Genomic DNA, 27,256 nt, shown 5'->3' with positions numbered 1-27,256 from the left:
TCTCTAAAATACATAACTAATAGTTAAAATCTCCAAAAAAAAATTACATATAATTTCAACAGAGTCTACATTTTAAAGATTTCAACGTGTGTTATATCATTAAAATATTTTACAAATTTATCGTCACAATATATTTTTTTTAAAAATACAAGACAATAATAAATCAATCTAATTGGTGAGAATTAACAAAAAACTTTCTTCTCTTTACATATTAATTTTTTAAAAATTCTCTAAACTCAGTTTTCTTTAGTCTTTGACTATGTTTGGCAAACTAACTGATAAGCTAGTTGATAACTGATAAACTAGTTGGTAGCTGATAAAGTTTGATAAAAACTAACTTATAAGCATGTAAAATGACTAAAAAGGGAATCTTAAAGAAATAGTCAATTACGAATATTTCATAATATAATTTAAATGAATTGTTGATAACATAATTAAAACAAATTTCTATTAATATAATATGTTAATTAATATAGACAAAATAGTAAAAAAAAACCTAAATAATAGATTATGTTAATTGAAAGAATTTAAAAATTATTATATATATATACTATAAATTTTGATTTTGTTAAATCAAATTTTAAAAAATAATATGAATGACAATAAAATTAGTCGACTTTACGTAACCTAATTAATTAATACTTTTTCAAAGTAAAATTAATAATTAAACTACAAATTCTTTTAAATCATTTAGCATATTTATTATATTACACTTTTAATTTTTTTATAACTTACATTAATATTTTTAGAATTATTATATTTGTTTTTGATATTTAAATATATTGAGTAATAATTAAAAATAATAATTGATGTAATTAATGACATTTATGAATAATCATTAATATATTTTGTATAATTAAAATTAATCAATGATTTTAATTACTACAAATTAATATTTATTTGTAATTAATAGTTAATATTTGTTTATAATTAATAATAATCAGGATTATAATTAAAGAAATGTCAAAAAGATTCTCATAAATTATTTCAAATAGCTTATCAATAAGTTATTTTAAAAGCTATCTTATAAGTTAACTTATGTTTGCCAAATAACGAAATTATCTATTATATAGAAGATATATAAATTTTGCTAGAGTCGAATAAATAACAGAAACATCTCCTTTTTCTATTTCAGATAATCTGTTAGATATGCTCTTATTAGTTCCATTTATCTGATTGAAAGAGAATAACATTCATCTGAGATTCTACAGTTCCATTTTAAAAATGATAATATATATGTGAATATGATAAATTATAGAGTAAATTACAATTTTGGTCATGTAGGTTTTATCAAAAGTTACACTTTTCATCCTTTACGTTTTTTAAATTATAAGACAATCATCGTGATTTGTAAATGAATCCACATTTTATCTATGCCTTTAACATCCATTAACAAATTTCGTTGAATAAATGACATTTTTGTTCTTTTATTGATTTTTTATTTTGTAACCAATCAAAAACCATAAGAACCAAAATCAATATTAATCGGATAAAAGACAAAGAATCGATAAAAACTACAAAAATACTCTCCTTTAACTGTCCTTAAAAAAGGGCTAATTCAAGACATTTTTATAAAACTATAATGACTAAGGAGCCGTTTACCAAACGTTTATCCGGATAAGTGTTTACCGACAAAATTCAACACTATCATTTATTTATTAGGTAAGATTTTAGTTTATCTATATTCAATACCGTACGCAACAATTTACCTAGTAAGCATTAACCGTGATAAAAATCGTCGATCTCACTTATCGGGTAAGATTCTTAGTCCTTACAAAATTCATCTGGTAAGATAATATAACTTGATAAACATTTACCAGATAAACAGACATGACTTATAATTTAGAGATTATTTATATAAAATAAATGTTATTTTGAGAGACTACTTGGAACTAAAATTATCATTTAAATTATAATTGTTTTTGATATTTTTTTCAAACCTCGAGAAACGAAACACCATCCACGTGGGCCCTCTTTTTTTTGACTCATACGCCGACTAACTGAGTGACCGCTCCCTTGCTTTAACAAAATGCGAGTTGTCTAAAAATTACAATATTTTAATATTTAAATATTAAATAAATGATGGGAAAAATCTATAGTGGCATGTGTTCTACTGTTTAGAGTAAATTATATATCTTGGTTTATGTTATTTGTTAAAATAAAGTTTTTAATTAAATCAAAACATATCATATCATATGATAAGATTACGATCATTATCATATGATATGTGTTTGATTTGATGTCTGGTTTTTGTAATATAATATTTTATTTTATTTTTTTAATGTTTTATTTGTTAGGTTTTAATATATATATATAGATTTGAGATCATGTGAGACCAAAGATTTTTTGTAAGATCTATAAGACTAATTTTCAACCTTTTGATTAGTCTACAATTTGAACATTTATAATCACAAAATTGCCACAAGACTTCTCAATAATCACAAAATTGCCACTGCGTAATTTTAGACCATTAGATCATTAATTTATAAAGTTGATTAATGAATATAAATTGGTCTTACGAGTCTCATGAAAAATCATTGGTCTCACGTGAACCTAACCCCATATATATATATATATATATATATATATAGAGAGAGAGAGAGAGAGAGAGAGAGAGAGAGATGACGAATTATGTGAAAATAGATATTAATGTGAGAAATACAATTTTTTTTAATCATTGATCACTTTTCATTTTATCCCCATCTCATGAATTGCGTTTATCACGTGAATTGCTCCGATGCGTTTCTGTGCACTGCGTTAGTGATGATCTTCAATTTATGATTGATGAGAGAGTGGAGATCCTTTCTCACAATAACTTTCATTATCACTAAAACCCAACTCTTTCTCTCTCTCTCTCTCTCTCTCTATATATATATATATATATATATAGGTGAAAGATGTGTGAGAAGCGAAAATACAGCGAGAAACGTAAGAAAATATATGAACTGATTACTTTTAGTTTCATGCCCACAAATGTATTGTGTTTCGTAAGAGAATTGATCCGAGTACACCTCACTAGTGTTAACATTTAAGTAAGATTGATCCAAAATAATGTAGATTTATTCTTACGTTTTTCAGCATAACTTATCTTCTCACCAGAATCCAATCTTGAATATACATATATATACACAAAATACTATATATATGACATAGATATTTGCCGTTATAAGTCACGCTTTAAAAAAATGTTGTGGTCTCACCGTGTCTCCTAATGTTTCCTGTCATAGACCAAATTTATAGTTTTCCCTAATTTTTTTAAAATAAAATAAGTAATTATTAAAAGGGGCCCACAATTAATAGGCACCACGTCAGCCTCGTATGGGTTTAGCGTAATTTTGACATCTCTAATTCTGCTACCAAAATTGATATCGAAATGCAAAAAATCGTTAGGTTCATCATCGTAATTATGTCCAACTTCAAGCCCTAATTCTCAAACCCTCTTTTACTGCCCTTCTCACACACTCACAAAAACACTACAGAGCCTGCCTCTTCCTATAAATTCAATGTATCAGTACAAAATGGAGCTGATTTCGTTTTTGATTCGTCTCTTCTATCCCTAGCTCAAGTTTCAAATCAAATCTTGAAAGAAATCGAAAAATATCTTGAATCTCGCAACTATCTAATCGAGTTTTTTTTAAGGTATATTTAAGGATCTCTACATTATTGAAATCTTGTATGTATATATTGCTTTGTGGTCCTGTATCTTGCATTTTATGTTTCTTGCATGTTTTGATCCGTGATTCCATATCAACTTGATGTTATTCGTTTGTTGTATGTGGCGAAGATCGGGATTTAGAACTTGGATTGCTTCTGAGAGTAGTTCGATTGTTATGTCGACAAACATCATGCGCCTAACAGTACTTGGAATAGTTTATAGTTAACCGTCGATTTATTGGGGATGCATGTTTTTTTGTTTCTTGTGGGCATTGTGAATGATGTAATCGTTGTTGTTTATTGGTGGATATAGTGCTGGATCATTTGGATGGTGGTAGGAGGGATTTACCAAGGCTAAAGGTCGATGATGAACAAGAATTTATACTTGATTTGAGATCGATTAGGTTAGGAATTTGTTTGGAGGTTGAGTTCCTATGGGTTTAAGGACAATGATTAACATGGAGTTGGGAAGATTGTTCAAGATCACTGATGATCATCAGGGTGTTTTTAAGTTTTAAATTACATGGACTAGCAAGATGGATTATTTACACTCGAAATTGGCGCCAGGTGGGTTGATTTATCCCAACTGTAGTTCTTAGCTTCTCGGCTTCTCCTAGAAGTTTATAGGATGAAACTTGCATCAACTATATGCTTTATTTATTTATTTATTGGCTGCATTGATTGATAGAGATCTGAATGACATCCTTAATGGAAGATTACAAACACCTTAAATGTCTTAAGAAGAGGCAACTGGCTTTCCCATGAAAAGTGCATCCAAGAGCAATTTTTTTGCAAATTGATGGTTATATATTGAAGATTAACCGACCCTTCAAACCCTTGATGTTTGACGACCCTTGAGAAAGCCCTTGACCCTCTTTGCCCATGAAATTGTGTTTTTTTGCATCAAAATCAATCACTGAAACTAAACTAGCATCATGAATTGATAATTATCAGATTGAAGAGGTCTGAAACTCGTCAAAGCGAGTTTGAAAGCCCAAAGTGAAGGTGAATGCCAATGACCTTAAATCAATGGAGAGGTACGAGGTGAGTGAAAATGTTTGAGTCTACCCCCAAAACCATCAAAAATGTTAGGCACCCTTTGATCCTTTCCATGGCAGGCTTGCATGAAACCATACAGCATTGATTGAACCGAAAAACAGAAAACAGAAAAACAGAAAAAGAGAAAAACCCTTAACATCAACTAGACAGGAAACATATGATTCAATAAAGAAAAAAAAACCAAATCTCCATGCCAAAGGTGGGCATGTCTCATGTGATTCTTTTGAATTGCTGCTATTATTATTGTTATTATTATTATTATTATTATTATTATTATTATTATTATTATTATTATTATTATCATAATTTAGTTTTATTTTATAACCTGGATATTTGATTGCTCAACTTATCTCTGCAGGTTTGTAATTGCAAATGGGGTCTAAACCAGTAGAGTATTTGATAGAGGCTTCATCAGGGGCACATTTTTCTGGATTTCACATGGATGGCATGCAGGCAAGAAATTCACAGGCGGGGCAGGCAACAACTTCAGTGACTGAAAATGTGCACAAGCAACCTTTTGTCATTGGTATGTATTGCAGCAAGAACAAGTCCATAATGTACTTGATTACTTGTATGGTTTCTCTAGAACCAAGAATGTCATGTTATTAGAGTTATGTGTATGGTAAATTCATGTTTATCTTGAGCCATCTACCTTATAATAGAGTTGGTGAAGTGTGTTGCTCAAAGTTTGATATTTGATTGCTTCAGAATAATTCCTGAAGGCAATAACTAAAGCTTCAGTTTAATCTCATTTTCTTATTATGATGCATAACCAAGTTAGACAAGGTTTTGCTAGGGAATGAGTATTGGCTGCATAGCTCTTTAAATTTACTAAATTTACCATATGGATGTTCAAATTATTTTCAAGTTTAAGGGGACACCTAAAATCATCCTTCTACTGAAGCTGAGATAGATAAGATCTATCTTCTTTGTCATACAAAATGCTCTGTGTGTGTATCATTTGCATGTACGTTCTCCTTTTCTCTTTGGAAGGTTGAGATTTTCATACATGTTATTCTTTATGATGATGTGTTCTCATTATTAATGATCCGACAAAAATACAGGGGTTGCTGGAGGTGCAGCTTCAGGGAAGACAACAGTTTGTGATATGATCATCGAGCAGCTTCATGATCAACGTGTTGTACTTGTCAACCAGGTATCTTTAATCTCTCCTTCACTGACAATTTAAGAATTAATGTATAGAGTATGCAAAAGGCCTTGCTCAAATGATATCCCCTTTTCTCTTGCATTTTTTTTATGATCTTGTTAATCTGCCCTTTCGTCTATGAATAGGGTTCTCTGTTCTATTATATTTTGATCCTACAAAAGCTGGTTATCTAACACATAGGAATCTACGGGTGTGTTGACAGGACTCATTCTATCATAATTTGACTGCTGAAGAACTTACAAGGGTTCATGAGTACAACTTCGATCATCCTGGCAAGTTTTGTTACTTAAACTGGCTATTTTCCTAATAATATTGAAGTAAAAAGGGATCATCCATCTTCTTTTTGATAGACAGGCATCATTTGCTACTCCAAATCTTTCAGAGGACCTCCTTATTATCTTTTTGTCGTCATAAAGCTTTGGCATTTTGACATATGCCGTTAACTGCAATCTCTTTTGGTGGAGTAATTTGTTGTAATCTTTCTAAACTGAAATTTGTTTTCATGCTTCTTATGGTACTTCCCTATTTGTTTTTCCAGATGCTTTCGATAATGAGAAGTTATTGTCAGCTATGGAGATGTTGAAGCATGGGGAAGCAGTGGATATTCCAAAATATAATTTCAGGAGCTATAAGAACAACGTCTCTCGAAGGGTTAGTTTTTTACTTAGCTTAGAAAGGTCTAAAATTTTATCACATTCGAAGGGTTTACAAAGTGCACCAATGCCGTTTGTTTTTCTCAATGTGGCATGTTAAGCCATTGTCTTAGTTTTTCCTTGTTAGGCCTGTTTATAAAAACAGTAGTTCGAGTCAATTAAATGATTTTTGTACCCTTGTCGGTTGGCACATTACTGAAAAACCTTCAGCCATTAAACTAACATGTAAAAAATACAATATTCTTTCATATAGTTCTGAATTATTATGGACTACTATTAATATATTTGCATACATCATCAAATTCCAATTTTACATGCTTTCACCATCTATTCCTACTAAAGTTGAGGCCCAGGAAATGGGTTGGTATTTGAATTGCTTGGTGGACGGCATAAGGGAATCAAATCACCCTAGAAAAGGATGTTACATTGTAATAAAATGGGATCTTTTGAAAAATGATGTGCTTTTGCCTTGAAAAATACTTTGTAGTCACATTTTTCTGAAGTTGTTATTTCAATGCTCGTGTGTTGAAGGGAAAATCAAGATTAATGCTGCAACCAAATAAGAGGTTTATTAGAAACAATAATTAATTAATTCATGAATACAAGAGATATCTATGCTGTCATGAATATTCTGCTGGTAATTTGCACAATAGACAAGCTTTATAAGCTACTTTTTCCAAACATTTCTTATTGCCTTTTCAGTAAAAAGGACTTAAATGGTTTTATCTCTCTTCTTTCTTTGTCTCTCTTTTTTGTTAGCATTTGCAGCAGGAAGTTCTCTTATTTTATTTATGGTGAATTATAATCTAATTAAGAATATTACACAACTCAATTGGCAGGTGAATCCTTCAGATGTCATAATTTTGGAAGGCATACTAATTTTTCATGATCCCCGTGTACGTGATATGATGAACATGAAGATCTTTGTTGATACAGGTTCTATACACTCATTAAATAAGATAAGAGAATTGGTTAATTGATTTTATCATTTTTATTTGGCCGATTTATCTCTATGCCTCTCTTCTAGTTTGTATTCTTTTAGCTTGCAATCCAACCAATGCCCACTAATATTCATCAATCTACTGAAGTAGAGCTTCCTATGATTCCAGAGTATGTCATATGTAGACATTACTGATAATTAATGGTTGAAGCTGCTACATGTGTCCAATGTAGAATGTTCTATTGGCAACAGGCTTAATATTTTGGTCCCAGTTGTTTAGTTTGATTTTCGAAAACTTTGTCCAATAGAAGGACCAAGAATCGTCGTACATTTCATTCTTATCTTCAAAACATCCAACCATTGATAGATCAAAATCAAATGTTTGAACTTTGATGGAGTTTGGTGCTTTTGTAGTTTGAATTTCAGTATGTTTTAATATACTAGCATGGCATGGTGGCACAGAAGTAACTAGTATAGAGATTCTTATTGAAGTCATAAAATTGTGTTTGACCTAGCTAAAATGGAGATTTGCAGCCCTGCCTGTTACCCGAAAAATGAGCTTAATTGGCTAACACCTTATTCGGTCAGCTATACGTGACTGTTTGTTAGTGGCTTAATGATATAGAAACCGACTTATTCAGTAAGCTTTTAGGGAGAACTTTATGCAGAAAGCCAAGTTTTTTTTTTTCCAAACTTACCCTTCCAATTAAAAGAGATGCTCATTCCATCTATGAAAATACCCTCCCAAACAAAGACCCTCTCAATATATACCGACAAATTAATCCACACAATCAACTTTATCTATACAAGACTTAAATGGGAACCAACCAAAGAGCCAATAGTTGTTCTCATGTCTGTGATATTTTGATATGTTACACGAGATAGACACAAAGAAAGGAGCATAAAAGCCCAAATATAGTAGAGGATGAAACGTGCTTTTAAAGGCCCATTGATGGATTTTCTATATTTGTGATGTTTAGGGGTTGATTTTTTTCACAAAGAAATAACACCAATTGTGGTCCATGGCATCTGAGTTCTTGTGCCCTATAGGATGCCATGTGACACAAGTTAATGCTACTCAAACTCGTGGATTTTGCTTCTGGGTGCTTTTTATCTCCTACGTTCTTCAGTGAACAGTCCAGGTTTCAATTTAGTTTAATATCATAGAACGGTATTTCATTTTTTTGGTTGTTGTGAATTCCTGAGCTTGTTACCATACTTATAACATATTATTCATGGATTTCTTTGATTTAATTGAGTTTGTCAGTATTTACAATTGTGATTTTCAGTGCAGATGCTGACGTGCGCCTGGCAAGGAGAATAAGGCGTGATACAGGCGAAAAGGGACGAGATATTGGTATGGTACTTGATCAGGTTAGTTGACGATTCTACCCTTTAGGAGTTAAGAGATCCAAGATAGAGTCTATATTTGACTTAGGGTCTGTTTGTTAGCAGCTTAATGAGATTAATGAGACCCACAGCTTATTCGGTCAGCTATATCTAACTGTTTGGTAGTGGCTTAATGATATAGGAAGTGGTTTATTTAGTAAGATTATAGGGAGGAGATTTATGCAACAAGCCAAGTTTTTTCCAAACATGCCCTTCTCAATTAGAAAAAAACATGCTCATTTTATCTATGAAAAGTTCCACCCAAACAAAAACCATCCCAATCTATACCGACAAATTAATCCACACAGACAGTTTTATTCATATAGGACTTGATGAAAAACCAACCAAGCAACCCCTTAGATTCAAACCTACAACCGAATTTCAAAATTGATTGCTTCAACTAAGATTTGAGGATGGAATCAAAGTACAAAAACATAAAGTATGTATTTCGGTCGAAATTTTTTATGTTCAAAATATAAAATACTTGATATATGTTTGAGGTCTGAAAGGTTCTACTTTTTAGAGACTCAGAAATGGACTCTTATTTTGACTTTTTCTGTTTAATTTAGTTTTCCTTTTGTATGATTGTTTAATTGTAGTTGTTGTCTTCTTTTTGTTCATTTCTTTGACTTATATGCAGTACTCAAAGTTCGTAAAGCCTGCTTTTGACGACTTCATACTTCCAACAAAAAAGTATGCCGACATCATAATACCTCGTGGAGGAGACAACCATGTAGCTATTGATTTGATTGTCCAACATATTCGGACAAAACTTGGTCAACATGATCTTTGTAAAATATATCCTAATTTATACGTCATCCACTCAACCTTTCAGGTACCACTTTCAAATTCCATAATCTTTTTATATCTTTTTTTTGTATATTTCTTTTGTAATATAGTTTCCTACTTATGATTTGCAGATACGTGGAATGCATACACTTATACGTGATGCTCAAACAACAAAACATGATTTTGTCTTTTATGCGGATCGTTTGATCCGTTTGGTGAGTTCTTTTCCCGGGGGTGAGAAAGGTCATTTCTTTTTATGTTAATGTGTGCATAACCGTCACTTGGTTTGACAAGTTGACTCCATCTAATCAGGTTGTTGAACATGGTTTGGGACATCTACCATTTACAGAAATGCAGGTGATAACTCCAACCGGTAAGCTTCTGCAGCCATTAATCCTACTATTAGACCTTGAATATATTCCCACTTCCATCTTGGTTTCTTATTTACTAATACAATGATATCATATAAATGCATCGACTGAATTTAGTCTCTTTAATTAGCTATAAGCTCAATAGACAAAAATGGTCTCATCAAGTTTCACAAAAGATGATAGAAAGCAATTCTTGCACCACATTTCTTGAGTCATGAAAACATCCAGTTTTTATAGAACAAGTTTTAAGAGAGAGTCCCTTTGACGGAGAGAAAGACTCCGGGGATGCAAAATCCGATCCAATTTATCGTAATCGATTAGTTAACATGTTGGTTAACGTTCTCTGCTGCAATGGTGTTTTCACTTCCCACCATAACAAAATGTTTCGGAAGACACCTGGGACCAGAGCTTGTCATGAAAGAAGATCTTTCTGATTCTCGAAGAATGAGAGGCAAGGGGAACCATGCCTGTCTGTTGGAGCGAATTGGGACCGAGACACGGCCCGGACTCCCGCAGGGGGCAGCAGTGAGCTAGCCCAACATTCTACTGCTCTCTAAAGGGCCTGCGAAATGGAATAGGCTAGTGAACAGCCAAACATTTGTTTTACCCAAGGCTTATTTCTTTTTTAACCCGAAATGATGAATTGACGATAGATGCATTCGCCRTAGTTTCAGCATTACGGCAAAGCCGTGTCAAATATATAGCGGATTTGGGACTTTCATTCCCAGGACCGCCCTATCTGTGTACTTGGGGCCTCCCCCGAGGCAAATCTTTGCCTGTTAGGTAAGAGGATAGCAAGTTACAAATTTAGGGGCTGTTTGGTTGGTTTTCCATTAAGTCCTGAATGGATAAAGTTGACTGTGTGGATTAATGTCTGTATAGATTGGTGGATTTTTGTGTGGGATGCTTTCTTCATAGATGGAAGGAGCCTGTTTTTTAACTGGGAGGGGCAGGTTTGGGAAAAAAACTTGGCTTTATACATTAAGTTCCCTCATAGAAGCTTACCAAATAAGCCAATTTTTATATCATTAAACCACTACCAAATAGTCTTTTATAGCTGACCGAATAAGCTGTGAGTCCCATTAAGCTCATTAAGCTGTTAACATACAGACCCTTAATGATATTTTGGTTTGTGTAAATGCAGGGTCGGTATACACAGGCGTGGATTTTTGTAAGAGATTATGTGGTGTTTCTGTTATTAGGAGGTATTTGAATTCAAATTAACTTCTATGTTGATTTTTATTTTTTGGTTTTTCAATCTGAAACTTCAATCTGTTTGCAGCGGTGAGAGTATGGAAAACGCATTGCGAGCATGTTGTAAGGGGATCAAGATCGGAAAGATTCTTATTCATAGAGAAGGCGACAATGGCCAACAGGTTCGTGAACCCCATATCCACAAGATCCACCAGTGACACTATCTTTATTAAAATTGAAAACCGAGCATGAGACCTCATTATCCCTATGCTTGAATTATCATGCAGTTAATATATGAAAAACTGCCACAAGACATATCCGATAGGCACGTGTTGTTGTTGGATCCTATACTCGGAACAGGTTAGCATTTGAGATTATTTCCCACTTGTCAAACCAATTTCTGTGCTCACAATTACAAACAATTTGTTCAGGCAATTCCGCGGTTCAGGCTATATCTTTGCTTCTAAAGAAAGGGGTACCAGAGGGCAACATCATATTCCTGAATCTAATCTCTGTAAGCACAAAATCATATTTTTGGGGTGATTTGACCAAATATATGAAATTTAACAAGTAGAAATAAGGGAATGTTTGGTTGGTTTTCCATGAAGTCCTGTCTGGATTCATCTGTCTGTATAGATTGGAAAGGTTTTTTTGTAGAGATTTTTTCATATGTGAAAGGGGTGTATTTTTTAATTGAGAAAGACATGTTTGGAAAAAACCTTGGCTTTCTGCATAAAGCTCTCCCCTAAAAGCTTAATGAATAAGTCACTTTCTTCTATAACATTAAGTCACTACTAAACAGTCATTTATAGCTGACTGAATAAGTTGCGAGTCCTATGAAGCTCGTTAAACTGCTGATGAAAAGGTCCTAAATGTTGTTAACAGGCACCACAAGGAGTGCATGTAGTCTGCAAAAGATTTCCAAGAATAAAGATAGTGACATCAGAGATAGAAACAGGGTTGAACGAAGAGTTCCGTGTGCTTCCGGGGATGGGAGAGTTCGGTGACAGATATTTTGGGACTGACGATGAATGAAGTTGTTTTCGGAAGACGGTGTGGTCTGCTCGAGATTGGTTTTGGTTTTGGTTTTGGTTTTGGCTTTGGTTCTGGTTTAGACATGTGTTTCTTTGTGGACTTGGTTGAGTCCTAAGTGAGTCATGGATGGTTGGATGAGATGGTTTTGGAAGGATTTAATATACACATGATATATTGATATGTGGTATTCTAAACACCCATTATAATATATAAGAGTAAACTTCGTTTTTCGTCCCAGTACTTTGTTGAGAATTATTGTTCCTGTTTGTGTTTTTGAAATTACGGTTTTCGTCTGTATTTTTATAAATCCTTGTGTTTTCTGTTTGATTTTTTTTGTCCATGTGGTTTACAGTGTTTGCTATTTCAAGCTCTCATACTTGGTTGTACTGAATTGCCTCAGAGATGAAAACAACAATAAGATGCAAACTGCAAGGATGAAAACCCGTAGTTTGAGAGTACAAGAACGGAAGTCATAGACTCATAGTTATAAACAAACGATAGGGACAAAAATCGTAGATATATATATGCTACATGCTATGTCTCCATGGCTTCTCTCTTCCTCTTTTCTGTTTCTTACTCCAAAAGTTCCAATCTTTAAACCCCTCATTTAAAACTTTCGTCTTTCCATTCGTATCTCATCAATGTAAATGTTTAAGGATTTGTGCTTTTCTATACTTTGTCGTTTTCTCTGCTAGAGTTTTCTTCGTTTCTTGATTTGGTTTTTTGGCATCGGTTTTGATATTTGAAGGTCAAATAAAGTTTTTTGTTTATAAAAATAGTATTTAGTTACATCTGTTGCAAACTTTTTTAGACTGGTGATGAATGCACTACTTGTTTTTATTAACGATCAAAGGAGATCAATATCAGTTCGACATTAATCACTATTGATTCTTTTGATGTTGAATCCAAGATTTGGTGCATTTTCAGTAAGTGCGGGGACAGAGAGGACCAATCTTCATTGACCTAACTATAGATTAAGACACGAACCCTGGATTAAATTTAGAAAAGATTGAGTTCAAGTTTAGTAACGTAGATTGAATTTGAAGCCATCTACCAAGGAGATTCAAGGATAGAGGAGGAGAGAGACCATAGGGTAAACGTGAACCGAGTGGAAGAGAAAAAGTTGTGTTCTAAAATGGCATGCTTGCCCTTGTGTACAGGGCACGTGAGACGATTAACGGGGAGAGATAGATAGAGTTAGTAGGAAGGACCAAAACCAACCCAAAACTATTATCTGAGGATCGTTTCTGTAAAATAAATAAATTTATAGGGTTTAAAACCAGACCAAAACTATTGTCTGAGGATCGTTTCTGTACAAAATAAATTTATAGGGACTAAAACCAGACCGTTTCTATAATTTATTTAGAGATGTTGCTACCGCTTTTCTATAAAGCTCTCGGCCACTCTTCTCCGCCATCGTCCTCCGCCGTCGACATGTCTCTCTCCTTGTCTTTCTGTCATATCTCCACCAATTTCCGCCCACCTTCACCATCAATCTACAAAACCCTACCCTTACCACCATCATATTTCCCAATTTTACGTTTTCCCCTAATTTCCAAATCATTTACCGTCCAATCCACACCCATCAGACCCTCACCCACTGATCCCTCCTTACCAACTTCATCCGACCCTCAAACATTCGAACAACTCCCTCGAAAGTTTCAAGAAATCGTCAAACTCTTCCAATCGGTACAAGACCCAAAAGCCAAATACGAACAGCTATTGTTTTACGGCAAAAACCTAAAGTCTCTCGATCCCCAATTCAAATCTGACAAGAATAAGGTCAAAGGTTGTGTTTCTCAGGTCTGGTTACGAGCTTATTTTGATGATTCTGATAAGAAAACCGTCGTATTTGAAGCTGATTCTGATGCTTTAATCACCAAGGGCTTAGCTGCTTTGCTAGTTCAAGGTCTTTCCGGTTCCACTGTTGAAGAAATCTTGCGAATTTCGCCTGATTTTATCGTGCTATTGGGTTTGCAACAAAGCTTATCACCTTCAAGAAATAATGGTTTCTTGAATATGTTTGAATTGATGCAAAAAAAGGCGTTGATGTTGTATGTTGAAGCTGAGAAAGGGATTAAATCAGGAACTGGGATTGTTGAAAACCCCACCAAGGATGTGGATTTTGATCCAAAACTTGAAAAGGGAATTGATAGCTCTGAGTCTCGATCAAATACCGATGATTCGGAGCCGAATGGTTCGATATTAGGGAACAGAGGACATAGAATTACTGAGATTTTAAAAAGGGAGCTTCAACCATTTGAATTGAAAGTAGAAGATGTTTCATATGAGCATGCTGGTCATGCAGGGGTCAGAGGTAGCAATGGGGAGACACATTTTAATTTGAAAGTGGTTTCAAAGGAGTTTGAAGGCAAGAGTTTGGTTAAGAGGCATAGGCTTATTTATTCCTTATTGGACAATGAGTTACAGAGTGGATTGCATGCGTTATCGATCGAGGCAAAGACGCCATCTGAAGTTGGTATTTAGTCATTATGCAATCATGAAATGATGGTATACTTTTTGATTAATAGTTTTCTTGATTCAGTTAATGCTATAGCTTTGGATATTTCCATACCATTTTACCATAGATGCTTGAATTTATGTTTGTATGATTATTATTGCTTCATTTGGGATAAAAGAATGCATAATGTTTTATACGTAGATGAGCTTTTGTATGTATATGTGTTCAACTTGAGGAATATGCATACTTCATATTCGTATTGTTTTAGATAGAGCTCTTCATTTGGATAATTGGATTGTAAACTGGTCCTTTGTTCAAATCTTGTCAGAAAATGATTATGTTCGTTTCTTTCATTTCTTGTAATTTTTATTTTGTGTGTGATGTAGATCCTAACACTTAGGGTGCGTTTGGTATACAGGACATAACAGAATAGGGATCATTGTTTCATGTGTGGAAGGATTTTTATGTGGAATAGACGTTATCCACCCTACCCCGTTATGTTTTACTTTTACCGTTGTAAAATCAAAAGAAAACCTAATTCTCTTCAAAAACATCAAATGCGCCTTCCTCCTTATATTTTATTCATTCTTTAAATTTTATTTATCGTATTTTATACTCTTTAAACTTTCACTTTAGTGTTCTAAAAATATTATTTTTATACGGTTTCTATATTTTGATCAGTTTATGTAATTTATTAAATACTAATAATGATAAAAATAAACAACTCATTAGGGGTAAATTGGTCTTTTTATCTGTTTTGTCCTGTCAATTATGTCTTATCAAACACTGAACAACCGTTCTATCTGGATGCCAACGCACCCTTAGTCTTGGGTGTTGCTAAAGATTGGGAATTTTTTTATGTTGGCAAGGGAATTTGCAACTCTGTTATATTCGAAGCTCTTCTTGCTTGTTTATAAAAGCTTTTCCTTTTCCCTCAGTTTTGTATTTTTACGAATTTATTGGTCTTTTTCTAATGCCTGTTTTATTTCAGATTAAAGCCATACGCTTGGTCGAATACTTTTTTCTTTGTTGCTTTACTTTTGAAATAAAGAAAATTCCCGCTGCTGGTTTCAGTTTGGATATGAGACTTGCTTTAAAACCGCTCCGTCTTTTAACATCTTCTGCACACTGATCAAGTCACATGGCATCATTCGCCTTAGCAAATTTGGTTTTTTTAGTTTCGCAATCTTTAATTCTTTATAATTGATTGATGTGGGCTGCATTCATCCTGGGGAGTGCTGAACCGCCGCTGTTTTGTTTGGTTTAACCTCAATTTTCCTGCACTTGAAGTAAAGTAGATGAGTTCCCGTTACATTAGAGTACTTAGAACAAACATGATAAAATTGTCTGCTAAATGCTCTTGGGTCTTCATATTTTCGTTGTACTCAAGTCTTCTGATGTTATAAATGAACCATCTACAGCTTACCGTTTTGGATGATAATTGTGGCCCAGCCATTGCTATTGAAACTTAAGAAGACTTTGAAAGCAAGAAGAATATTGCACCCTATGCTCAAAAAAAGAGAGGAGGTCATCTTCATGTATGAGGTCAAAAGGACTAAGTGCCTGTTTGTTAGCAGCTTAATGAGCTTAATGGAACTCACAACTTATTCGATCAGCTATATCTGACTGTTTGGTAGTGGTTTAATGATATAGAAAGGGACTTATTTTCACTAAGCTTTTAGGGGGAGCTTTATGCAGAAAGCCAAGATTTTTCCAAACCCGTCCCTCTCAATTAGAAAATAAGCTCCTTCTATCTAAGAAAAAACCTTCCCAATCTATACAGACAGATTAATCCATACAACAACTTTATTCATACAGGACTTAATTCGAAAACCAACCAAACAGCCCCTAACTGTAACACCCCAAGCCCAAAGAAGCAGGCTGACCCAATAACCTCCAAATCAACTTAAAACCATTTATTTGTAGGTTTTAGGTTCAAATGTAACCTCCCTTTCTATCTCGGGAAGAAGGTGTAACACAAACATTCAACCGTGAAACTGAGATGAGTTTATTTAATTTCTAGACATGTTTATCAACTACATTGAACTCATAACGATCACGGAATGTTAGAAAAGGCTATATTTATAAGTATATTTAAATGCTGTAACTAGCGGGTTTGATTACAAATGTCAAAATACATACCTTCTGTGTGTGTGTATATATATATATATATCTGCTTTTTACATTTATGTTATTTTGTTCCTCAAATATATTGCTTTTGGTAATGGGTAAAGATACCCAAGATCTCATTTTTATGACATTTTCTTTAATGGATACGTCATATCTTCTTATCTAATTGTTGAAATTGTAACTGGTATCTGAAGTAGATTGTGTTGTCCGCACTCTAGTATGCCTTTGATCACTCTTTCAAACAAAGTAGGTCTATTCCAGAGTTCAACGAAGTAGCACTGGTGCCTCGACCACTTTCCAAATCCCATGTTGCATGATTCAGGACTGCAACCTTGACTGTACTTCCAAATTATTGACCTCGGATACCATGTGTCAGAGTTCCAATTCGGCTACGTTGGGGACTGTTTGGTTGGTTTTCGATTAAGTTCTGTATGTATAAAGCAATCTGGGTGGATTAATTTGTATCTGTAGATTAGGAAAGTTTTTGTGTGGGAGGGTTTTTCAAAGATAAAAGGAGTGTGTTCTTTATTTGGGAGGGGCAGGTTTGGAAAAAACTTGGCAATCTGCATAAAATTTCCTCATAAAAGCTTATTGTAAGTCACTTTCTATATCATTAAGCGACTATGTATAGCTGACTAAATAAGTTGCGAGTGCCATTAAGCTCATTAAGCTGCTAACAAACGGACCCTTAGACCATTTCTCTTCGATATATGTTGGAACTCTCCTCGAGGGCTCCTTTAGAGAGTGATCTAATAGGGTTCCACATATCATCACATGGTATCAGAGCCAAGGTCTACCATTCTAGAGACTCGACACTATGGGACAATATGTGCCCGTCTAGCCTCCGTTGGAGAGGGTATGTTGGGGTTCTACATCAGCTAGACTTGGACCATTTTCATGTTGGAATCTTCTCTCATCGAGGGCTCTTTTGGATAATGGAGTTTCACATGTAATCACAAAACTGTTTCTTGATGTATCAGAAAATAGTTCATTGTATATAGATTTTATTTGGGTTTTTCATATGGGTACATATATAGAGAGAGTTTGGGGGGGGGGGGGGGAGGTTCAGGGAATCAGGGGAAAATCCTCAAAAAACTGAAGAACATTTCAGTAACCATTCATTTGTATGATATGCACATGTGCATACAAGTAATTGAAATTTTATCTTGGTTTCTATGCACGTGTGCATACCGGACAAATTCCTTAGAAATTACTTGTATGTGCATGTACATACCGTCTAGATGAACAGTTACCAGAGTGTTACTCGGTTTTTTACGGTTTTCCCTGAACCTGGCCTCATATATATATATATATATATAGCTGAATCTTGATTTTACAGTTGCTTAATCTCTCTTAACACGCAGAATTGAGTCGGTTTTAGATCTCAATCCAAACAGTTTGAAGGAAATCAAAAGTGGGAATGAGATGATAAAAGCAAGAATGATTGTTTTCATCTGTTAGTGATGCAGGTTCTTGCCATAAGGAAACCAGATGGTGGACTGCTCATCTGCAACTCGCATCGGCCATGTAACCAATACGAAAAGTGAATCAAACCCATACTTACTCTCACTCTAAAAGTTCCTCTCACACTGTACATAACTTTGTTGCTCAATACCTGCCTTTGAAGTTCCATGGCATGATTCAATGGCAGGTACACAAGACTGGATATGAAATGAATCTTGACTACACCCGTCTCTCTTTGCCGCTGACTGAAAGGCTTGATTGACTGATTCGCTATCAAATTGTTAGCAAAATACAGCTCAAGAACAGCATACTCGAATCTAACGTTAAGTTTCCTGTTGGGGTTGGAGAAATTTGCAAGAAAAGTGAAATCCCCATTGAAATTCCCGGGTGAATCGAAGTATATGACATTGAGACTGGCGTGATTGGTGTCAAAAACGGGGTTTCTTGGCTTGATGACAAGAAAAACGATCAGGGTGGTGATTCCAAACAAGATGATGAGTATGCTGAAGATCAGACAGATGATTGCAGTGCACCAAATGGCAGGATCTGTCCGGTGGTGGTTTCTTAGCAGGAGTCTATCTCTGGTTTTCCCTGGAAAATGTTGGTAAAGATATTCCGGTGTCGGTGTCATCATGGGTGGTTGTTGTTTTGTCATGAAGAAACGGGTGGCCGGAGATGGGGTGGCGGCTCGGGATTGCGATGAAGGTGTGCAATAGAGCGATGGTGATTCCGGTGGCTGTGGATGCATCTTCTTTAAAGAAGGAAAAAACCACTAAATGAAGGAATGAAGTAGAGATATGAACACCATGAATGATTAGAAAATGGAGTTTTAAGAAGGTGTGATTAAAGTAAAGTGGAAACCAAAAGAGGAAAGTAGGCTCTTTTGGTGGGGACATTGTCTTTGTCCTTAATTGGATTTAACAAATTTGATTGGTTTATTGTATTATATCAGTCTTTTAAGAAAATTGCATGACGAAAGGGTTGTGAGGGAATGAAGTGGCGATGCTTGGTGGCTAAGAAATGGGAATGGAGAGAAGGGCCAAAGAAAGCAAATTATTGGGAGCTACTATTATTGTTTGAATCTACATAAAGTGGAAAAAGGGGTTCCCTTTGATTAAGGTGAAGGGAAAGGGGCAAAAATCCTTACTTGGTTCGGTTCGATCCGTACTCTCGATTGGGATTTTGGAACGAAAATCATGTCATTAGTGTAAGGTATTTGTCATTTTGGAACCTTAAAATTAATAGAAACCGAAACTGTAAAATAAACAAATAATACAGTAATCAGAAAGTGAAAATGGGTACATTATTTTGGTTTTAGGTGGGACCTGATTGATAAAAATATGATTTTGAACTATTAAACTACTGTAATGGGATAAACTGATGATACGATTTACGAATGGATCAAACCTTGCAACAACTTTCATCTTCTTGCTTAATGTCTTTAAATATATTTTAAAAGGATTAATCATGATTACATGTTTAAATAAAAGAAAAAGGTTAAATTACACTCTTGATTTTATTTAAATCAATTAATATCAATAATTATTGGAGACCATAAACAATATAAAGAATAATATGGTGAAAATATTAATCATCTTAATTATTGATTATTTATACTAAAAATTTTGATTAAAGTGATGTGATTAATATTTTTATTTCAATAATTGATAAATATAATATTATATTTTATATTACTTTGTTTATTTTATTTGTGTTATTGCAATCTATCCAACTAAATGACCTCTTTTTGTTTTTTTAAAATAAATATGACACTTTATTTTTACAGAAGTTTAATTTGAATGTAATTTGACACGATTAAATTCTACTGATAATTTAATACAGTCGGATTTTGTTAAATAGTTACTTCTAAGTAGATATTATATTTATTTTACAACACGTTGAATATAAATTAAACTGTCAAACAATAAATACGAGCCAAATTGTCAATTACTTGGTTGTATTTTTCATAACATGGCCCCTTCTTGGATTGAAAAAAAAAATTATAATCCTTGATTTGATTTACAAAATTCGATTGTTTGACAAAATAAGCTGATCGAATTGATTTAAACTGATTAGATAGAAATCACATCTTACTGAAACATATAAGTTAAAATAAATTTAGTTCTTCTTTAGGTTAATTTTTATTTTATATATTTTAACTGTTATATTATGCTATAGTTTAATGGACAAATGTGCTATAATGAATTTATCTTGACGAAAAATAAAAAAAATGGTCCTAAATCGATTAAAATTCTTTTTACAATTATTATGGAAACCGATGGGTTTGTCGTTGATTACATAAATGCAACATTTGTAAGTTTTAATGTACAAGTTTCATAAAAAACGAGTCTTCAGTTCTTCAATTATTGTTATACGAACAGTATCTTCTCTTTTGGAGGGTGCTTGCCAATGTTATTTGGTTCTAAGGTAGTAATTGAGAGCACCAAATCTAACTAATTAAACTGAAACTGCAATTCTATTGGTTTGAATTCAGTGTCGATTTGGTTTCTTTGAGACAATATACAAAGTATTTCATTAGTATCTTATAATTATAAAGTATGGGCTTGTCAATCTGGATGGAAAGAGGGCTGAATGAAAATTTGTGTGGCAAAAGAATATATAAGCTAGATTACAAGATTTTCCAAAGTCAAGTTTAATCAAATAAGCATTGATTAGGGAAATGATTTTCTATAAGAGCATTCATCCAGATCTGTAATTTCAACGCTATAGCCAGCGGTACCACGAAATCATAGTTGACCAGCCAGGGGCGCTGCCCCCAACCCCCCTGTGTATCCGATATCATCTTAACTTATCCGAGCATGCACCTTGCACCTTCGCACTTAAATTATAGCCAAGTCTAATTTCGGCTTGTCTCATTTTAATCCCCCGATCATACTAAATGGCTTGATGACACTAAAATAGCCAACAAGAACGAAAACATCAATCAGATGAAATTACTGTTTCTAAAATACACTTCAACTGATACATCTTGTTCTTAGGCATAACTTTATATGAGTTTCTTATGATTTTATTCCTTTCTACTTTTTCTATATATTTAGTCGTCGATCAAATAGCAGACACTATGATTAAGATTTAATAAGTAGGTTTGAAATATTAGAATGATGAGAGTAACATGTTGGCTTTTCATTTTCATTTAATATGGAATGGCCCATTGTAAAAGCGGTTTGATGCTACCAATTACCTATTCTAAAAGGAAGTGAAAGAGGCTTACACTTGTCATTATTTTCCTCTTGTTACAGATGACTTGGTATCTGTAGTACAAATCTTGTACTACTTCATTGTCTCAACGCACGACATGTGTTCCTGATATTGACACATGTAAATACATGATGGATGACTAAACAAACACATTGAATCCAGATGTTTGGATAACAGTGATCATGAAATAATGATTCAGTTACTGAATGGATTCATTTATGTATCTGACTAAACCAACATATGATTTGTAAATCTTGAATGTATAGATATATTTTATGTATGTATAGATAGAGGGAGGTTGCTTGTGGAATTGGGATGGTTGGATGGAGAGATGACCCACACAAATGGATTCTTTTCTTGTCCGTTTGCACAATATTCATCCAAACCCAAGTTGCAATTATTTAATTTTCCTCAAGATTCCATCATTTGCCCCACATTTCATTTTTCTTCTATATTGTTTCAACAAGTCATAGTATTTGTTTGCACTCTACTAACATTGATTAGCCAATGGGGTTTAATAATATAAAACTAGTCTCCATCATCCACTATTATACATACATATCTATGTAAGTATATGTATAGTATTCAGTTCATACAGAAAATAATTATTACAGTTACGTTTGATAGGTAAGACAAGACATAATATAACAGAACAAAGATGTATTGTCCAGGGATAAGATATGATTGAGTGAGATTAAAATTCATTCTGGTAGAACAAAAATCAGAAACATGAAACAATACAAGTAAAAATTACTAAACTATTCATATCAAATTAATATCCAAAAAAATTTCACACATGTTTACCTCATTTCCCACCCATCCAATCATGTCCAGTCTCATCCATGTACAAAAAGCACCCCTAATATATCTCGTCTAAAGGTAGTGTCGTAAATCATCATTTATTTAGGACATGTTTATTAGCAATTTAACGAGCTTAATGTGACTCACAACTTATTCAGTCACTTATACACGAATGTTTGGTAATGGCTTAATGATATAGCAAGTAGTTTATTTAATAAACTTTTAAGGGAACTTTATCTAAAAAGTCAAGTTTTTTCCAAACCTTCTCATCCCAATTAAAAAACACATTTCTTCCATCTATTAAAAAACTATCACAAACAAAAAACTTTCCAATCTATTAAAATAGATTAATCCACACGAACAATTTTTTTTCATATAAGACTTGATCAAAAACCAACCAAACGACCGCTTAGACTTTCACTTTAAAAGAAGTACTCACAACCCCCCCTTTCACTTTTTTCTTTTTCGAAAACACCCACCAACCTCTAACCCTTTTCCTTGATGGATTGAATCTTAAAGATGCTTTGCTTCCAAGGACCTAAACACAACAAAGATCTTCCTTCCTCTCCCATCACATTATCGTGATATAAAATTTTAAAAAGAAAACTTAAAATAGATGTGACCCAATAAGGGGGAGATGCATTTAATAGTTTAGGGGAAAAGATTGACAAAGATGCAAACAAATGAGTTTAAAATGGCAAAAAACCAGTGAGAATGGTCTACACCAACCCCTGAATCATTTCTCTTTTCCTCCCATTGGCTATCACTAAAGATTTCAAGAAATCAATTTCCAAGAAATAAGTGGAATTTTATTTATTCTAATAATTGATTAATAGTTCACAGATTATGGGAGGAGGAAGGAAGGAAGAGATACAGTTGGTGAGTGTGTTTTAGATGATCATATTGGAATAAGTGTATGAAGAAGAAGAGTTGGAACCTTAAACGACAACCTGGGAAAGCACGGGGAGTTGGGAATTCTGGATTGTTTCCATGAAATCACGACGGCGCTTGCTTTTGCTAGGATGACTACCGACTCAGCTTATCGTGTTGATACCACTTCACGCCTTGCGCAATGGCGAATCGACAATTTGGCTTCTTGTACTTACAGGAAATCGGATCCTTTTAAGATCGGCAACTGGAACTGGTAATTATTTCATTTTTGTTGTTGGGTAATTCACCAACATATCACATAGTACCTGATTTGGGATTAGATTTTTTTTTGTATGTTCAATGGTTATTTATTTTGGTAGTAGTTGAATTATTGTTCTTGTTGCAGTTTTTCTAGATGTTTTTTAAGGTTGGTCACCTGAATTCTTTGTTTTGTAATGAAATTCAGGCGTTTGGTTTTGGAGAAGAATCGATCTTTGTTCATCAAATTATACCCGGAGATCACGAGTTTTACGAAAGACAACCCTCCGATTGCTTCCTTCATTATTCGGGTGGTTTCTTCATTGGGAGGTCGTAAGGCCTTGGTTCATCCAGGTATATTTTCTGTTAGCCTAGTTTGGTTTGTGGGATTTGGTGAATTTGGAATGGGATTCGACGCCAATCCCATGTTCTGACTAAAGAAAGTCCAGAAGATTTCAATAAAATTACACAAACATGGAATTTAGAAATCCCAAGGGTAGGTTTTTTTACGGGATTTCATTTGTAATAGTGTTAAAATACGTTAAAGAACACTTATTTTTATTAATAATCAATTAATAAAAGGTAATTTAATTATTTTTATATATTTTTCTATAATTTGTTTTCATCTTGAATTGAATGCAATTCCATTCTAAATCTTATAAACCAAACACATGAAAACGATATAAGTCCTTCCACGAGATCCCTAAAAAATATCCAGTCAAACCAAAAGGACCCTTACTTTCATGGTCAAATGAGTCAAATTTTGAGACCCACCAAGATTGACACATTTATGGGTACTAATGGTTATGTTGTGGTAAACTTTGTATAAGTTGAATAGGTGTGATTTGTAGGTTGAATTCGATAAGCATCTCTCTAGCATTTTCATTCCCCGATTACTATGTGATTGCAGAAATTAGAGATAAGCCGCTTAAAAGCAGCGAGGATTTTGTTTGGGCACTTGAGGTTCCACTTGCGGGCAAATTTATCATCGATCTTGAATTTCTTGATCTTAAGACTGCATCTCCAAATGTAATTCAACCATCTATCTCTTCAGAAATTTTAAGCTTTTGTGTGATGCTTACTGTTTCTTTACAAGGTTATCACTTTGAACCTATCATTAAATTGTTGGTTGGTGAACCGAAAGTTATGACTGCAGCATCTAAATTTTGTGTTAGTTGACAAGCCAGCATTTTTGGTCCAGTATTTAAGGTTTGGTCACGGGTCGATTTCAGCTCCTACTATTACCAATAAATGCTACTTATATAACTCACTTGCTACAAAACCAAGGTCTAATGTTCCTCTTAAATGGCTAATCTTAAAGGCCATGTTTTGTAACCATAAGGTAACTCGTTTTTTGAGCTTACTGAAAAAGTCTTGTTTTGTGAGCCATAAGTTAGCTTTTTGAAAAGCTACTTGCAGAGACTCTTTTCCACTTTTTTCCAATTATGCCTCTTACATTTTTACGATTATTTTTTCAACATGTCTTTGTAGGTCATTTTATAACGTAGAGCTTTTCGGCTAATTTTACCGAATATTACTACTTTGTCAACTAACACCTAGTTTTTCAGCTAACAATTAGCTTATCAGCTAGTTTGCCAAACATAGCCTAAGGTCGAATATACTGATTTTTCAACTTTGAATTCGATAGGATATTGAAATGAGATGTTAAATTATGCAACTTTTTTATGAAAGTTACCTTTTTGATGTGACATAATGCAACAGGGTGGTGAATCTTGCTCGGTTTGGACTGAAGTGTTTACACAAAAGGAATCACGAGCAACAGCTCTATCATCCCTTGGCAGAATGTTATCAGAAAGTATTCACACGGACATCATCATCAATGCTTCCGATGGAAGCATTGGGGCCCACCGTGCTGTCCTTTCTGCACGGTCACCAGTCTTTCGAAGCATGTTCTCCCATGACCTGAAAGAAAAAGAAATGTCTGTCATAAACATCTCCGACATGTCCAGTGAATCTTGTCAAGCTTTTCTAAGCTACATATATGGTAACATCGTAGATCAAGACTTTCTAACTCACAGGCTTGACCTTCTCAGAGCAGCTGATAAGTACGATATTATGGATTTAAAAGAAGCATGCCATGAAAGTCTGTTAGAAGATATTGATACGAATAATGTGCTCGAGAGGCTTCAAAACGCTTCTCTGTACTGTCTGCCGAAGCTGAAGATTTGCTGCATGCAGTATCTTGTGAGGTTTGGTAAGATATTTGATATTTTAGAAGAATTCGATGCATTTATAGAGTCTGCAGACAGGGAACTAATAGGAGAAGTCTTCAATGAAGTTCTTTCGGTCTGGAAAGGTTTCTAATACCTTGCTCAACCTGAAAATATATAGATATATGTAGCATTGTTAAGTTGATTATTTGTTGCATCTATTGATTTATGAAACTGGCTGTGCCTCAAGATTTGTTTTGTACATAATTTATTGTCATATAAACTGGATTACACGGTGAATTGCATCCGTTTGTGTACATGTACAAAATAGCTTTGCTCAATGAAAAGAATATACATAAATTGTGTTTGAACCTAACTTTGTCGCTATTCTTTCTTTCCTGTTTGCATATCTTGCTCTGTTCCATGATTAATTTGTTAACAAAATTCAAGCAGAAGGCTGAAATGCTTAGCTTAACATGTTGACATGATTCAAGAATTACTAGTGACACATAGGAATTCGCTTACCTTAGCTTGATAAATTGAGTCATGGCTGCAAAATAGGTGTTCCAATGAACTTGAATAACTTCCAGATAATCATCAAGTTCTTAGATTCAATGATATATACCTGTAATCCTTCCTGGGCCTTGATTTTTCCTCTGCAGCTTCTCTTCTTTCGGCTTCTCGTCTTTCATGGGGAGAAATAGGGAGATAGATTTTATTAGGTGTGTAAAGCATATAAAGAGGAATATTATGTAGTACCTTTTTTTCTTAAAGAAAGCATATTCTTTGGAGACTTTGGTCCAAGCTGATTTCCCAGGAGACAGTAGAAGAATGAACCTTCATTAATCCTGTACTACCTGAATCACAAATGATTTTGGTGGATTTTGTTTTCTAAAGAGATGGTTTTTGTGTCAAGTTATTTGCCATTTTTTGCTTCATTCGTCCCAAAGTTATTGCAACATTTTTGGTTTTCAGCGTTGCTGCAACTTAATTCAAGTTTCTTTGGAAAAGAAAACAATCTAAATTATTAATTTTGACCGTGTAATTGGTAATCCTTAAGAGATAGAATAATATAAGATTACTTATACAACAAGACTTCTTTTGTTTTGATGTTATTTTAACAAATTGACCATAAACAATTGAAAAGTACAAACATTTGAGATTGCAGAAACACAGATTCTGCAACAAAAAAAGAACAGTCTCCTTAAGCCACCCAACCCTCTAACTTCCTTTCATGTGAAGCAGAAAGAACCCCTACCCCTTCCTTGTCTTCATCCCATCTTCCCCTTTGCCATCGACTGCAGGGGGTTGATGCAAAATACATAAATTCATAGCTGGACAGAAGTTCACTGGAAGTTCAAACTTAGGTGTCAGAATCTTTAACCCACCATCAACATAGTTAATTGATACCCTGTTGGAGAACTATTTCCCGGGGTAACTTCAGTTGGGTATGCAAATACAAAGAAATGTGACCACTGGATGTGAATGATTTGATCATGGCATCAGATATTGGCAATGACGTAAACCATAATCCACCACCTAGGTTGGTACCTAATGATTTTGACAGCATGCGTTTGTTGTTCTGATCAGAAGCAAAACAAAAAATATTCATTTTTATTGGCTGTAAATC

The 27,256-nt window shown here is 34.0% G+C and overlaps 4 protein-coding genes across 4 annotated transcripts; 3 read left to right on the top strand and 1 right to left on the bottom strand.

Moving 5' to 3' along the window:
- The first annotated feature begins 3,526 nt into the window (after positions 1-3,526).
- On the top strand, positions 3,527-12,489 carry LOC112500287 (uridine kinase-like protein 4). The gene is made up of 15 exons (XM_025103732.1): positions 3,527-3,639; positions 5,072-5,239; positions 5,778-5,869; positions 6,084-6,153; positions 6,420-6,532; positions 7,374-7,470; positions 8,769-8,848; positions 9,504-9,698; positions 9,784-9,867; positions 9,965-10,025; positions 11,168-11,228; positions 11,306-11,399; positions 11,505-11,577; positions 11,649-11,731; positions 12,103-12,489. The coding sequence occupies exons 2-15, from the start codon at positions 5,086-5,088 to the stop codon at positions 12,250-12,252; spliced, it is 1,407 nt and encodes a 468-aa protein (XP_024959500.1). The 5' UTR covers positions 3,527-3,639; positions 5,072-5,085; the 3' UTR covers positions 12,253-12,489.
- Positions 12,490-13,669: 1,180 nt separating this feature from the next.
- On the top strand, positions 13,670-14,924 carry LOC112500257 (sufE-like protein 1, chloroplastic/mitochondrial). Its single transcript, XM_025103665.1, has one exon. It carries the CDS (start codon positions 13,687-13,689, stop codon positions 14,737-14,739), a length of 1,053 nt encoding a protein of 350 aa, XP_024959433.1. The 5' UTR covers positions 13,670-13,686; the 3' UTR covers positions 14,740-14,924.
- A 3,294-nt stretch (positions 14,925-18,218) lies between these two features.
- LOC112500982 lies at positions 18,219-19,364 on the bottom strand. Its single transcript, XM_025104605.1, has one exon. The coding sequence runs from the start codon at positions 19,053-19,055 to the stop codon at positions 18,294-18,296; it is 762 nt and encodes a 253-aa protein (XP_024960373.1). The 5' UTR covers positions 19,056-19,364; the 3' UTR covers positions 18,219-18,293.
- Positions 19,365-22,892: 3,528 nt separating this feature from the next.
- LOC112500709 (BTB/POZ domain-containing protein At1g55760-like) lies at positions 22,893-25,982 on the top strand. The gene is made up of 4 exons (XM_025104265.1): positions 22,893-23,471; positions 23,664-23,809; positions 24,366-24,484; positions 25,178-25,982. Exons 1-4 carry the CDS (start codon positions 23,350-23,352, stop codon positions 25,778-25,780), a joined length of 990 nt encoding a protein of 329 aa, XP_024960033.1. The 5' UTR covers positions 22,893-23,349; the 3' UTR covers positions 25,781-25,982.
- Positions 25,983-27,256: the final 1,274 nt, after the last annotated feature.

The sequence above is a fragment of the Cynara cardunculus genome (assembly GCF_001531365.2).
Source record: "Cynara cardunculus var. scolymus isolate 2C chromosome LG 17, CcrdV1, whole genome shotgun sequence".
NCBI lineage: Eukaryota > Viridiplantae > Streptophyta > Magnoliopsida > Asterales > Asteraceae > Cynara > Cynara cardunculus.
The sequence above is the reverse complement of the archived record's forward strand: the minus strand, read 5'-3'. Positions and strand labels throughout refer to the sequence as shown.

Coding starts and splice junctions, on each gene's coding strand:
- LOC112500287 (XM_025103732.1), top strand. CDS start 5,086: ATGGGGTCTAAACCAGTAGAGTATTTGATAGAGGCTTCATCAGGGGCA. Junction 5,870..6,083: donor GTGTTGTACTTGTCAACCAG/GTATCTTTAATC, acceptor GTGTGTTGACAG/GACTCATTCTATCATAATTT. Junction 6,154..6,419: donor GTACAACTTCGATCATCCTG/GCAAGTTTTGTT, acceptor TTGTTTTTCCAG/ATGCTTTCGATAATGAGAAG.
- LOC112500257 (XM_025103665.1), top strand. CDS start 13,687: ATGTCTCTCTCCTTGTCTTTCTGTCATATCTCCACCAATTTCCGCCCA.
- LOC112500982 (XM_025104605.1), bottom strand. CDS start 19,055: ATGCATCCACAGCCACCGGAATCACCATCGCTCTATTGCACACCTTCA.
- LOC112500709 (XM_025104265.1), top strand. CDS start 23,350: ATGACTACCGACTCAGCTTATCGTGTTGATACCACTTCACGCCTTGCG. Junction 23,472..23,663: donor AAGATCGGCAACTGGAACTG/GTAATTATTTCA, acceptor AATGAAATTCAG/GCGTTTGGTTTTGGAGAAGA. Junction 23,810..24,365: donor TAAGGCCTTGGTTCATCCAG/GTATATTTTCTG, acceptor ATGTGATTGCAG/AAATTAGAGATAAGCCGCTT.